This window comes from Mixophyes fleayi, chromosome 4 (genome assembly GCF_038048845.1).
Source record: "Mixophyes fleayi isolate aMixFle1 chromosome 4, aMixFle1.hap1, whole genome shotgun sequence".
NCBI lineage: Eukaryota > Metazoa > Chordata > Amphibia > Anura > Limnodynastidae > Mixophyes > Mixophyes fleayi.
This window is the reverse complement of record NC_134405.1, coordinates 163,576,522-163,592,073: the sequence shown is the minus strand read 5'-3', so window position 1 is coordinate 163,592,073 and position 15,552 is coordinate 163,576,522. Positions and strand designations below refer to the sequence as shown.

Genomic DNA, 15,552 nt, shown 5'->3' with positions numbered 1-15,552 from the left:
TGACCTCAGAGGGGCTTACAATCTTATTCGAATCAGGAAGGGGGGTGAATGGAAGATTGCTTTCAATACCCAGTCGGGACATTATGAATATCTCGTGATGCCATTTGGGTTATGCAACGCTCCGGCGGTTTTCCAGGACCTGATCAACGATGTCTTACGAGAGTTCCTGGGTAAAACAGTAGTTGTGTATCTGGATGATATTTTAATCTACTCTGAGTCTTTACTCCAGCACCGTCAGCATGTTCGCTAGGTTCTGCTGAAATTACGGGAACATCACCTATTTGCAAAAAGGGAGAAATGCGAATTTGAGGTGGTAACTGTGTCATTCCTAGGATATATCATCTCCTCATCAGGATTCGCAATGGACCCTGCCAAAGTTCGAGCAATCCAGGATTGGGTCCTGCCTACTAATCTGAAGGCGATCCAGAGGTTCCTTGGATTTGCAAATTATTACCGTAGGTTTATTGACTCTTTTTCTTCGTTAGTAGCTCCGATCACTGCCCTCACTCGAAAGGGAGCTAACCCAACAAAGTGGCCTTCGGAGGCATTGGCAAGTTTCTCAGCACTCAAAGCTGCCTTCATTTCTGCTCCAGTGCTGAGACATCCTGATCCGGAACTTCCGTTCATTGTAGAGGTGGACGCTTCAGATATCGGTGCTGGTGCCATCCTTTTGTGCATTTTTTTCTAAGAAATTTTTGTCTGCCGAATGTAATTACGATGTCGGCAATCGTGAATTGTTGGCCATTAAGTTGGCACTGGAGGAATGGCGACATTGGTTAGAGGGAGCTACTCATACCATCACCATCTTCACGGACCATAAAAACCTCCAATACATCCAGACCGCTAAAACCCTGAATCCTAGGCAGGCCCGCTGGGCCTTATTTTTCACCAGATTTAACTTCATTATTACATTCCGTCCAGGTTCTAAAAACGCTAAGGCCGATTCCTTGTCTCAAAGTTTTTTGGCCCATCATCCTCAGTCTCCTGACCCGTTGCCTATTGTTCCTACAACTACTGTTCATCTTGGACTCACCCAGGATCTAGGGGCAACTATCCGGCGTTTCCAGAGAATCGCTTCAGTTCAGACACCGGTCAGCAAATTATTTGTTCCAGTACATTTAAGAAAATCTGTTCTCATTGAAGGTCACAACAACCGCTCTGCTGGCCATCCGGGAATCCGTAGGACTATTGAGGTTCTTTCTCGTTGGTTGTGGTGGCCCACTTTGTCAGGCGATGTGGGAAATTATGTTCGGGCTTGTCCTGAGTGTGCTAAAAACAAAACGGATAGGAATCGTCCTTCTGGGCTATTGTTACCCTTGGCGGCGCCGAGCAGGCCTTGGACTCATTTGTCGATGGATTTCATTGTCGACCTACCAGTATCCGCGGGACATAACACCATCCTGGTACTTGTCGACCGGTTCAGTAAGATGGCACATTTTATATCTTTGCCCAAGTTGCCGGATGCCAGAACCCTGGCCACCTTGTTTTTGACGCATATTTTTCGTCTTCATGGGACTCCGGAAGATATCGTATCAGATCGAGGATCCCAGTTTATTGCCCGGTTTTGGAAAACCTTTTGTAATTCCATTGGGATCTCTATCAGCCTGTCCTCAGCGTATCATCCCCAGTCGAATGGACAGACAGAGAGGACAAACCAAGCTCTGGAACAGTTTCTGCGCATCTATGTGTCTAAATTCCACGACAACTGGTCCTCTCTCTTGCCCTGGGCAGAATTCGCGTACAATAATTCCTGCCATTCCACTATTCATACATCCCCGTTTTTCTGCAACTTCGGGTTTCACCCAAAATCCAACTCATTTTCTACTACTGTTCCCTGTGGGGATTCCGGATCGCCTGCTTTTACGGCCAGGTTAAGGTCCGTCTGGAAAAAGGTGCACGTTGCACTAGGTCACGCTTCTCGAAAATCCAAGATCTTCGCTGACCGTCACCGTAGACCTTGTTCACTGAAAGTGGGAGATCAGGTTTGGTTATCTACACGGAACATCAAGTTGCGACAACCTTGTAGGAAGCTGGGGCCCCGATACATTGGACCGTTTCCAATTGAGAAGAAAATTAATCCAGTGGCATTTAGATTAAAACTACCCACTTCCTTAAAAATACCGGCGACCTTTCATTGTTCGCTTCTAAAGAAAGTCGCTGCTCCCAGCAAGTTTAATCGGTCTCGCTCTAACAGGCCCAGGCCTCTGATGGTGAACGGGGACCACGAATATATTATCGAAAAAATCCTTGACTCAAGGAAGGTTCAAGGCCAAGTTTAATTCCTCGTACATTGGAAGGGTTATGGCCCTGAGGAGCGTTCTTGGATACCACAGAGGCGCCTTCACGCTGGAAGGCTCATCAAAGAGTTTTTTATGAAGTTTCCCACAAAACCTGCATGTCGGGGTTCCTTAACCCCTCCTCAAGGGGGGGTACTGTCACGAGCCGCGGCGGTACTCACAGCCGCCGCGGCTCGCATCCTGTCGGTCCCGCTATGACGACCGGGACGTCACTTCCTTCCAGCTCCCGACCGTTGCCAAGGCAACGGCCGGGCAGCGTCGCTGCAGCCAGGCGCGCCTGCGCATTAGGGACTAATAGTTAGATTCAGCCTGTGGCTGAATCAGCAGTCTTTAGCATGCAGGTGTGAGATTCAGGGCTAAGCCCTGATTGGCCTTTTAGTATCTGGCAATTAGTCTGCAACTGTGGCTCTGTTTGTGATTGGCTCTGGGCTGCATTTAAGGCAATGAGGGCTGATGCCTCATTGCCGGTTATAGCGTTCTGTCCTCAGTCCTGCTGCCTGCTTGTACTATCCGTTTAGGTTCCTGCTACCTTAGATTTGACCACCCGTGTTTGACCCCTGCTTGTTATTGGACCTGTGAACCTTCTCTTCTGACCTTGACCTTTTGCCTGGAATTCGGATTTTGCTTCTTTGCCTGTGAGTTTGACCCTTCGCTTGCCCTTGGATATTGCATCTGTGCCTGTGACCTTTTGACCTTGGATTTCTCTTATATACCGTCCACCAATCACTCCTGGGAAACTCCTTTAAGTCAGTATACGCTACTCGACCCTCGGTCGGCCCGCAGCCCAGTCTGTCCCCACCACTAGGGGCTCCAGCGAACACCTGGCCTGAGTAGTTCCCGAGTTTCACTGTACTGACTTGGGAGTTCCTAACACATGGATGAGGAGAAATAGAGAGAGAAATAAAAGAATGGAGGAATGGGTTAGTTGCCTCTCTGCAGAAAAGAGTTAGCAGGGTAAGGTGCCTGCAAGTGAATCCTTAACACAATCATAAATCTAAGGCAAAAAGACTAATAATATTTGTGTGAATAAGTCAGTGTGCAGGTGGGGCTCCAGATTTTGACTTGCGGCACCTCATCCACCTTCATTTTCTTCTCCTCCTGAATTGGTAGGTAACTTTTGATAATGCTCAGCCATCATTATTAGCAAAGCCAAGTGTTTAAGAAAAGAGAGGATCCCCTCTTTCTCCTAAAATTACTGTTTCAATCTTTGATAAAATATGCAGGCAACACGGGAATACCCATCTGTATGGTACATTTTGTTTTATCCAGATATTGGCTAGGTATTATCATCTCAAGTAGACTTCATTGCTGTGTTAGCTCTATCGAGTTTAATAGTCAATGTGGAATCAGGATGCAATATATCAGAGAATATAGCGATCAGGGTGTCTTTCAGCTCAGTGACACCTTCTAGAAAGTTGTCATCGTAATGTTGCATCTAAGTTCTTTTTTTTTAATGTAATCTTGGTGATTATAGATAGCCAGGATATATATATATATATTATTAATGTTTTGCTGAGATTTGGCTTCAGTTTCCCTCAACTGTTGACATGTGTACAATATCTGAATTTACCTCTGCAAGTTTCTCCTTGTTAGTAGCTTTAAATGCACTTTGAAGCTTTTCATCTTGGTGGTTGGAGATTTAGAATGATTTGCTGAGGAGATACTCTCTAAATCTTCAGGTACAGAGCGTTCATCCGCACTACATGGTTTTCGTCTAATAATTGGCTCAATCAGCCGACATACGACCGCTCGTTCAAAAGTCGGGTCAGTGTGTGTAGTGACACGATGGTCGAAAGTCTGCCCAAATGGACGATTGTCGCCTCATTTGGTTGGTTTAACCGTTTAATATTTTCATTCCAATCTCGTTTCCGTTGTGTAGTGTGTATAAACATCCGACCGATCCACAACAGTGAGTATGAAATTACAGTCATTGCTCACAACAACATGGCTGTAAAAAGTCGCTAAAGGGACATCCGCTCTTCCCTTTATCGTCCTAACAAAGGCTAGTGTGTATGCAGTCCATGGACCGAGCGATCGGACCATCGATCGCATGTAAAATCGATCGGCATAAAAAGTTGGTGAAAAATTCTGTAGTGTGTACCTAGCTTTACTCTGAGCCCTGCTTGTCCTCCAAACAGCGTGTATCCTCAAACGCAAGCACTATTCGACACCTTGTTGCCTGTGAAGGGGATTCTCCACTCTGATGTAAAGGGGCAGGGTGATGTAATAATAAACCCATTTAACTTTCCCCTGTCTGTCAAGAGTTTGGTGTTGGTGGTCCTTGGCCATCTTAAGGTGGGAGACTGTGAATGACCCTTTATTTGAAAGAGCTCTCAGGCTATGTGGCCATTCAGTGAGATGGCTAGCTTCAGTCAGTCAGTTACCCCTATGTTTTTGTTTATGTTCATATGGCGATCTTATGAAGCATATTTGATGAGCCTCTCTTTCTGTGCTCTCTTTTAAAGCAGAAATAGGTTCTCTTATTAGTGGTATACTCAGCATAACATTTTTCAATGCAAGCCCTGCTATTACTTATGAACAAGAAATCTCCAAGATTAAAAAGACGGAGGCTTTTCTTATTCATTTACATAGTGGAAATACTCTATGCTTTTCGTTGTAAAAGTCAAAGCTGAAATTCAAGTGATCACTGATAATTCAGATTCCAGGGATGCTTTAAAAATATATCAACCATGGATTGATTGCCACAATACTCCTGACCTGTATACTGCTGTATGCAAATGCATTTTGAATGTCTCTCTCGATTATGCCTTTTTTCCTGGCTATTGTCTGTACCTCACAGTTACTGTTCATTTATCCTGGTGTTGTATATTTGCTTTGTATGTTTTAACAGTACTTCTGAAAGTTGAAATCCCATAATAAAACAGAAGAATAATTATATATACATAAAGCATGACTCAAACTTTTGCATCTGGATGCAAAACAGCAACTGAGTAGTGTGGTACAAATATCTGCATACAATTAGTTTAAACCCTTCTCAACTTTACAGAAGAACATGTGCTGTAATATGCTTCACATTTATACTGTGGTTGGGATCACTGTGCAAATTTTAGTTTTCCCATTTTTCATCTTTTATATTTATTCCATATGCTGTCATAATGGGCTGTTCTGTGTATTTCTACAGATATTTGGCTTTATGGATTTGATAGACCTAGCAAGGAGTGCTCAAGTTTGCCGATCTTGGAAGATAATAGCACAAAATAGTTCACTCTGGAATAGTGTAAGTGTTTTGGGGGTTTTTTCAAACTCTTTTTTGTTAAATAAAAACTTTGACCTTCTTGTTTAGATTCTTTATAACATTGACTGACTCCTTTTACATATGCTGTTGTGTACTATCCTTTATTTTTTGGTACATTTTAAACACTCATTGTTTCATGGCTGTTACCTGTTTGTTTGTACACTCTGCTGTTATAAATAAAAGGATTGTAAAGGAAAACCTTATATCATGTACGTAGAAAAAAAATGGGACTCATACACACCTTAGTATGATATGAATGAGGAATAAAAGTGAGGAAAAGGGGTAATTAATCACTATGCATTTGAGCGGGTTGGCTCCATAGGCTTGTGTAAACTAACAACATTCATAAGAATTAATCAACCCTGTGGCCACCTCCATTAACATCACAAAAGTTCTTTGCATGTTAACAGAGGGTAAACATATTCACTTAATAGAGCATAATTTCATCAAATCTACTAATACACTTAAAAATGTTCAGCCAATAATAACAAGTGGCATAACAATCTGACAAAAATCATCAAAATGAAGAAGAGTTATCAGAACAACTTTTTTCAATTAGTGTTAAATTCATTTGCTATTTGTTCTCTATATTAATCCTCGAAACAAATTGTCTCCTTTGAGTGATCCATGTTTGAGGGTCTGTAAATATCAGCCACTGCTAGGTGCAGGTTGCATCTGTTATTTGTATAATGTTTAATATTATAATGCTTTCATATGTATATTTGTATTTATATTTTACTCTTTATTTGAAAAGGAACCACCTAGTGAGAATTGAGATTGCCTCATTGCAGGCCTGTTCTGGTAGACAATGAAGAAAATACAGATCAGCTTAAAACCATTACTCAGAACAAACGTAAGAAGCAATACCAGATCATATGGAGAAATAGAAGTATAGTGCTTTCATCTGGGGGTTTTGGGTCTGGAGGAAATCCAGACTAACAGCTTAAAGTGGAACATTAATGTAGCATACAGTGTGTACAGTTTATTTGTATTCCTCTGTGTCCTTTTCCCATAACTTTTTTTATATATGCTAAACTGGAACATGTACCAAATTTGTCAATCAACAAGAGGCTTAATAGTTGCCATAGCTGTGTTGGAAAGAATAATGTGTGGCTGGCAGTCCCTTAATAATGGGATTAGGTTAGTCTTCGAAGTGGAAATTTAGAAGTGGTGAGATGGAAAATTCAAGTGAATAACTGGTGCCACCTAGGGCACCAGAAGCTTTAGGGACTTTAAATGACTTGAGATACATTTTACATTCTTTTAACACTGCAATAAAATATAAGGTAATATTAAATGATTATAAATTACTTTCATTAAAGTGGTTATAATTGCATAGGAATACCAATATAGGAATTCATTTAAATCATAAAATGTTAGAAAAAATACACAATTCCAGTTTTTCTTATGGCGCTACACAGCACATGATGTGTAGTACCTTGTTGGTAAGAATAACAGTTTTGTAAATATTATGACCTTTTCAAGTGCTGAATCAAACAAGAGTACATTGAGTAAATTGGATCTAAAAGTCTATTTAGACCCCTTAGTATCACTACAATAGCAAAATCCTTTATTGGGCAATTTATTAAGAAAATGCCACTGGGGCAGCTGGGCAATGCTCAGCTCCCTGTTGATACTGCCTGGCAGTGATAAGAGAAGTCTTGTCATACTTCAATGCAGAAATCACAGCTAAGGGGCCCGGAATACGGTGAAAGACACATGTTTATTGCAGGATGGTACAAACCGGATGGTATATGTATAGAATGAGGATAGCAGGGAGATGCAGAAAGCAAATACCAGGAATACGGCTGAAGCAGGTAATCAGGTAATATGAAGAAATCCCAGGGAACAGTTGACCCAGGAGCACAGCCTGGAACAGCAATAACAATAACCAGCTGTCACACAGCGCTTATTCGGCTTCCATAATCAAAGACTAAGACACTCACCTGTGCCTCATTAGCACCCTTCAAACCCTTAGTCTTGATCTGCACATGTGCAGACTGAGTACCTGTCTGTTGCTGGCAAGATTCCTATTGGTTACTGGTTCTGGCTCTAAACTTGAAAAGGCACCTCCTCCCATTCCTCTGATTAGGTTCCTACCTATTGTGTGTTGTCTCACCTGGATCGTCAGTGCCTCTGCTGTGTTGCTGTTCAAGGGCTATACTGCTCATGCTGCAGTGCTTCTGCTGTGTTGTTGTTCAAGGGCTATACTGCTCAAGCTGCACCTGTTTCTGCTGTGCTGCTGTTCCACGGGCTGGAGTGCTTAAGCTACACTTATCTTCGTTGTGCTGCTACTACACGGGCCGTGCTGCTCAAGTCACATCTAACTTTACTGTGTTAACCCTCCACGGACTTCACCACTCAAGATCATCTACTCCACATTTGTCTCGGTGGCTCAGTGGTTACAGGTCATATCATCAAAGCTGCTGGTTCTTATCTCATCTTGCTGGCTGAACTGTTCCTATCTCATCTATGCATATAACAGCATAAACGGGGTATTCCACTCTGGCTGCATCGACTGTGATTACCTTGCTGGCTGGACTGTTACTTGTAACTCCTGTATCGTGCTGCCTCATTGTGGTCTCATATACCTGCTGCATTACCATCTCCACTTTGTTGCTGGACTGTTCATGCTATTGCTATATTTGAATACACTGATTATACCGCTATATTGTATTCACTCATACTACATTGCCGGTGGCACTGCTCACCCTGTTCCTATGTTCCTTGTGGCAATATACCAAGACTGTTCTATGATCATCCAATCTTCATTAAATCGCTGATTGTACGTTTATCCAGCATCTGTTGTCTATTCGCTGTCTGGGTATAGAACTGACATTACCAGTGTGCCTACCCCACACCAGTTACTATCACTCCCCCAGGATTCTGCCCAACACCCTGGTAGGGACCGCGACCTGCGGGCGAATGCCGCTAAACCCAAGTCACCCTGCAGTGACCGCTGGTGAAAACCATTCGCCCATTAGACTCTGCGCCCTGCTAGGGGTAACATCTGTTGGGTGGATCCAAGAGTCCGGAATACCAAACCGTGACAGTATCAACAGGCCAAATGGACTCCCCTGGGGAACCGTCGGCTAAACAGACTCTGCGGCTTGTACTCCATAGGGTAGAACAACAGGATGAACTTCAACACCAACTCCTTCAATGTTTCCGGGCATTGGCCTCTAGAGTGGACTCTATTCAATCTGCTATATCCTCACTTCTTCCGCTCCTTCCTCCTTTGGAACCTCCTGGCCCTGAGCTATCCAATAATTCTAATTCCACCCTCCGGATTCCGTCCCCTGCTAAGTTTGATGGCGACCCTAAAGTCTGTAGAGGGTTCCTTATTCAGTGTTCGATTCAATTCGAATTACAACCTCAGAATTTTCCTACTCAAAGGACAAAAGTTGCTTATTTAATATCGCTATTGTCCGGCCAGGACTTGGCCTGGGCCTCTCCTCTCTGGGAGCGTGTGTCACGGGCACTAGGAGTCTTTACCCAGGGATCACCAGGTGATAGGCTTACCAGAGCAGTATAGGTGGTAATATGGTACTCTGGTAGCAGGGTGATCACGGAACAGGAAATAGCAGATGATGAGATGCTCAGGAAAGTCTATGACTAGCAGCACTGGCAATATGGAGGTAGTAATACACGAGGAACTGTATGGACAAAGGACACGTGAAGGTAGTCAGTGGTCTGCGGTAGCAAGTTGTACCACTGCTATAGTGAGGAGGAATGTCCAACAGAAACGAGGAGGTGATGAGAGTCAGCGGTCTGCGGATAGCAAGTTGTACCGCTGTCTGAGTGAAGGAATGGAATCCAAGTGGAGGTATCCGGGGAGTCAGTGGTCTGCGTTAGCAAGTTGTACCACTGCTATGTGAGAGGATACTGGAACAGGTGAAACTGTAAACAGGAGTCAGTGGTCTGCCACTAGCAAGTTGTACTACTGAATATATATGTGAGGAGGTGCACGGGGAGAGACTGCAACACAATATATACACGGGCACCTTGACTTTGATCCACAGTAATATGCACAATATAAATGTATAAATGACTGAACAACACTGCCAATATAGAAAGTCTCTTGAAGTAATCCGGCATGAGATAACACAGTCAATGATGGCAATAGACTCAGCGGATAGTACACTCCAGAGGAGAACCAACACAGTCCAGCAAGGTATGCAATACACAGCACAGTCAATGGGAAGTATGCATACCGTGGTTCAGGAGAAGGCAGTCAGACAGGAGTGCAGAGATACCTGAAGGGCAGGAGGCCAGCAGGATACAAGTCCCTGGATGGGTGAAGCAGGGGTCTAGCAGGTGCAGCGCACAGGTAGGTAGACCAGCAGGGAACACAGGAAGGCGTGGAGAGCGGATCAGCAGTAGATGGATGAGTAGCGCTGAGAAGTAACAGCAGCGGGTCTCTGCGGGAACACGGAGGTAACCAATAGCAACCAGCAGGTGCAGTAACGATGGGACACCGGAGCAGAGTTGAACTGGAACAGATGATCACGGAGAGTAGCGGGTAGCAATAGTGGCAGCAGACTCAAGGAAACACGGTAGAGTAGACAAGGACTGAAGACTGAAGCGCACAGAGGCAGCGGATAGGAATCAGCTAAACAGTCACGATGAAACACAGACGGGTTGCAGGTTGAAGACTGTAGTGCACGGAGGCAGCGGATAGGAATCAGCTAGCAGTCACGATGATGAAACACAGACGAGTTGCAGGTTGAAGACTGTAGTGCACGGAGGCAGCGGATAGGAATCAGCCAAACAGTCACGATGATGAAACACAGACGAGTTGCAGGTTGAAGCCTGTAGTGCACGGAGGCAGCGGATAGGAATCAGCTGGCAGTCACAATCATGAACAGGTGAGTGGATGTGGTTGAAGCCTGTAATGCACGGAGGCAGCGGATAGGCATCAGCTAACAGTCCCAATGATACATGGTAGAGTTGAAGTGATTAGAAGACTGTAGTGCACGGAGGCAGCGGATAGGAATCAGCTCACAGTCACGATGATACAGTAGATGGTAGAAGTGGTATGGGAACCACAGTAGCAGAAGTGGTTTGGAAACCACAGAGGTAGAAGTGGTTTGGAAACCACAGGAATCAGCAGGGCTGAATAAACAAGGAAACACAGGAACACCTTCAGAGACTCATGGGGAATGAGACTCCAAGATCAGGCAACGTGGTGTTGACCACAGGTGCTTAATATAGGGAGTGTTGCCTGATCTGCCAATTGAGTTAAAGGGGTATACACTGAAGTATAGAAAAGGGCTGCGCATGCGCAGACCCTCAGGATGGTGGACGACCACGGTTCCTAAATGTCCGGGAAGAGGCACTCACGGTCCGGTGAGTGACAGCGTGATAATGCTCTCCTTTCTGATAGCTCTGCCTTTATTGCCACTTTCCGGAGAATTTTTGATGAACCTGGCCGTGTTACCTCTGCAGCATTAAGTATTCTTAGGCTCTGTCAGGGGTCACGATTGGTGGCTCAATATCTTATCTCCTTTCACACCTTGTCATCTGAATTACGTTGGAATAATGACGCTTTGGTGGCTACCTTTTGGCACGGCTTATCGGATAAGATCAAGGACGTCCTTGCTTCCCAGGAACTACCCGCTACTTTAGATGCTCTAATTTCTTTGTGTAACAGAGTGGATCTACATTTCACAGAAAGGGCCGCTGAAAAGGCCTTCGTCCTGTATCTAGGACATTGGCTCGCTATTTCTCCCCAACTCCTGAGGAAGAACCAATGCAATTGGGACAGTCACGTTTGACTCTGGAGGAGCGCGACCGAAGATTTAAAAATAAATTGTGTATATACTGTGCTGACCCAGGGCATATCCTTAACAAGTGTCCCAAGAAATCGGGAGATGCCAAAAGCCTAATTTGTTCTGGGGAAGTCAAATTAGGCAATATTAAATCTTCTCCTCAATCATCATTACCTACAGTATGTTCATTTCCAGTCATATTACATGGTCCTTCAGGTCTTATTCATTCTCATGCCTTATTGGATTCTGGAGCTGCTGGGAATTTTAGCTCCTCTTCTCTTGTGTCTCAGGGGTCTTTGCCCACATCCTTCCTAGAGCATCCTGTATCTATTTCTGCTATTAATGGATCCCGTATCTCCAATGGTCTCGTTAAGAAATGCACTCAGCCTATTCTACAAATAGGAGCATTACATAAGGAGATGATATCCTTTCATGTTTTACCCTCTTCTACTAGTCCTATCATTCTGGGAATACCATGGCTCCAACAACACTCTCCTCAGATGATTGGACCACTTCTCAAGTTCTATCTTGGAGTTCAAGCTGTTTTAAAAATTGTCTTTCTCGTGTTCATCCCCTGGCCTCTACTAGCATCTCGTCTGAACTTCAACCCAGCTGCCTTCCAAGTCAGTATCTGTCATTTCGGGATGTCTTTGACAAAGCCAGATCGGAACATCTTCCTCCTCACCGGGCATGGGATTGTCCTATTGATCTTCTACCTTACCAAATCCCTCCGCGAGGTCGTGTATATCCTTTATCACAAGCCATATCTGAGAATGTCCAAAAGAATCTTCAATGTGGATTTATTAGACCTTCGTCCTCTCCTGCTAGGGCCGGTTTCTTTTTTGTTAAAAAGAAGGATGGGTCTCTTCGCCCATGTATGACTACAGAGGTCTTAACGCTATTACAATTAAGAACCGATACCACATTTCTCTCATCACTGAATTGTTCGATCGTATAAAGGGGGCCAAGATCTTTACAAAGCTAGACCTTAGGGGAGCTTATAATCTCATCAGAATTAAAGCCGGCGATGAATGGAAAACTGCTTTTAACACTCGTGACGGCCACTACGAACACCTAGTGATGCCCTTCGGTTTATGTAATGCCCCTGCAGTTTTTCAAAGCTTTGTTAACGAGATTTTCAGAGACCTCCTCTATGATTGTGTCGTGGTATATCTTTATGACATCTTGATCTTCTCCCAGCACCTTCACTCACATCGCCTTCGCATGGCAGAAGTCCTCTCACGACTCCGTAAAAACCAACTTTTTTGCAAGTTAGAGAAATGCTTGTTTGAACAACCTCAAATGTCATTCCTTGGCTATATAGTCTCAGGCACAGGATTAGAGATGGATCCAGAGAAGGTACGAGCTATACTTGAGTGGCCTCTCCCTTTGGGGTTGAAGCCTGTACAACGCTTCCTAGGATTCTCTAATTATTACAGACGTTTTATTAAAGGATATTCCACCATTGTGGCACCCATTGTGTCTCTCACTCGGAAGGGTGCCAACCCCAAATCTTGGCCACCAGAGGCCTTAAAGGAATTCGATTTCCTCAAAGAAGCATTCTCTTCGTGTCACGGCTATGGATATTTTACGGATCCCTTTTGCCTCTACTTAGATGTTATTAGCAGTGGATGTTGGAGGTTGAACAAAACACAGAAGATGTTAGTAGCGTTGCAATATAGTATATTGATAGACAGTATAACAGCAACAGTATAAGTTATGTACAACTCAGCAAGCTGAGTACACGGCAGTTCACAAAATACAATGAAATCACAAAAGAAGTTCAGTTGGTAACCAATAGCAATGGCATGAAGATAGAAAGCACACAACTTAAATAACGGAACTGGCTACTAGCTTGGCAATATATTCTTAATAACAGTCCAGCAACTAATAATCAGCAGAGTAATAATAATAGCCGTGCCAAACATAGAACCACAGATGACAAGGTAACTTGATTGTAGTTCAGTAAAGAATACAGGCAGCCGAGCAGAGAGGTAGTTGAGCCAATCAATATGAGTGCAGATGTAATTGGCAAATCACGAGACAAATCAGTGTGCAGATGTAGAAGTCCAATACACAGGTAACAGCCGTAGGAGATTCAGTAAGCAGTGTGGAACTACAAGTACCAGGTATGGTGGTTGAAGATGTAGAAGTCCAGGACACAGGTAACAGCAGTAGGAGATTCAGTAAGCAGTGTGGAACTACAAGTACCAGGTATGGTGGTTGTAGATGTAGATGTCCAGCACACAGGTAACAGTAGTAGGAGATTCAGTAAGCAGTGTGGAACTACAAGTACCAGGTATGATGGTTGTAGATGTAGAAGTCCAGCACACAGGTAACAGCAGTAGCAGATTTAGCCTAGACCAAGGTAGACTGAGTAACACGAAGATCAGGCAATAAGCCCATAACCTTAGGAGGTTAATATAGTGCTCCAGGACCAATAAGGTTTAGGGAGTGGTCCAGATCACAGTAGCTGGGAACACCTGTGAAAGTAAGGTCTGAAGGAGAAGCAAGCAAAATCATGGTTCTTAAAGGGAAAGTCACAGAGCCGGGACCTGATTAAATTTTGGCGAGCCTTATGTAAAGTTCTTGGTATCTAGTTAAATTTTTCCTCATCCTACCATCCTCAGTCTAATGGACAGACGGAACGTGTAAATCAAGACTTGGAAACTTTCCTCAGAATGTTCTCTAATGCCAATCAAGATGACTGGGTAGACCTTCTACCTTGGGCAGAATTTGTGCATAATAATGCCCTTCATGAGTCAACTTCTGCATCACCTTTTTCTACTGTGTATGGGACTCACCCATCATTTCCCAGGTTTACTTCCCTCCCGCCAACTCAGGTTCCTGCTGTTAATCTCGTTCAACGGAGATTCGTGTCAATCTGGAATCAAGTGAGGAGTTGTCTTAAGAAATCTTCCAAACGTTACAAGTTTGCGGCGGATAGAAAACGTCGGGCCGCACCTGCTTTTCAGAGACCTCCTCTATGATGGTGTCGTGGTATATCTGGATGACATCTTGATCTTCTCCCAGGACCTTCACTCACATCGCCTTCACATGGCAGAAGTCCTCTCACGACTCCGTAAGAACCAACTTTTTTGCAAGTTAGAGAAATGCTTGTTTGAACAACCTCAAATGTCATTCCTTGGCTATATAGTCTCAGGCACAGGATTAGAGATGGATCCAGAGAAGGTACGAGCTATACTTGAGTGGCCTCTCCCTTTGGGGTTGAAGCCTGTACAACGCTTCCTAGGATTCTCTAATTATTACAGACGTTTTATTAAAGGATATTCCACCATTGTGGCACCCATTGTGTCTCTCACTCGGAAGGGTGCCAACCCCAAATCTTGGCTACCAGAGGCCTTAAAGGAATTCGATTTCCTCAAAGAAGCATTCTCTTCGTGTCACGGCTATGGATATTTTACGGATACCTTTAGCCTCTACTTAGATGTTATTAGCAGTGGATGTTTGAGGTTGAACAAAACACAGAAGATGTTAGTAGTGTTGCAATATAGTATATTGATAGACAGTATAACAGCAACAGTATAAGTTATGTACAACTCAGCAAGCTGAGTACACGGCAGTTCACAAAATACAATGAAATCACAAAAGAAGTTCAGTTGGTAACCAATAGCAATGGCATGAAGATAGAACGCACACAACTTAAATAACGGAACTGGCTACTAGCTTGGCAATATATTCTTAATAACAGTCCAGCAACTAATAATCAGCAGAGTAATAATAATAGCCGTGCCAAACATAGAACCACAGATGACAAGGTAACTTGATTGTAGTTCAGTAAAAAATACAGGCAGCCGAGCAGAGAGGTAGTTGAGCCAATCAATATGAGTGCAGATGTTTGCGGCGGATAGAAAACGTCGGGCCGCACCTGCTTTCAAGATAGGTGACAAAGTATGGCTCTCTACAAAGAATATCCGTCTCAAAACCCCTTGTATGAAGTTTGCTCCTCGCGTTATACTATTTCTAAAGTCATTAATCCAGCTTCTGTGAAATTATCGTTACCAGCTGCTCTTCGGATTTCCAATTCTTTTCATGTCTCTTTGTTGAAACCTCTGGTCATCAACCGCTTTTCGTCTACCCGTACTTCCTCTACAGTACCTAAAGTCCATCGGGATCAAGAATTTGAGGTTAAACAAATACTAGATTCAAGAGTCTGTAAAGGAGGTTTGAAGTATTTAGTAGACTGGAAAGGGTTGGGTCCTGAGGA

At 43.8% G+C, this 15,552-nt stretch overlaps 2 protein-coding genes across 2 annotated transcripts in view; both read left to right on the top strand.

The window, feature by feature from the left end:
• Window positions 1-15,552, top strand: part of LOC142152281 (N-acyl-phosphatidylethanolamine-hydrolyzing phospholipase D-like) — a 386,092-nt gene that overhangs the window by 155,493 nt on the left and 215,047 nt on the right. The gene's annotated exons all lie outside the window — the stretch shown is intronic.
• FBXL13 (F-box and leucine rich repeat protein 13) overlaps window positions 1-15,552 on the top strand; it is a 189,170-nt gene that overhangs the window by 63,384 nt on the left and 110,234 nt on the right. The window contains exon 8 of the mRNA XM_075208743.1: window positions 5,440-5,535. Coding sequence (XP_075064844.1) covers window positions 5,440-5,535 — 96 coding nt within the window. The remainder of the gene's footprint in view (window positions 1-5,439; window positions 5,536-15,552) is intronic.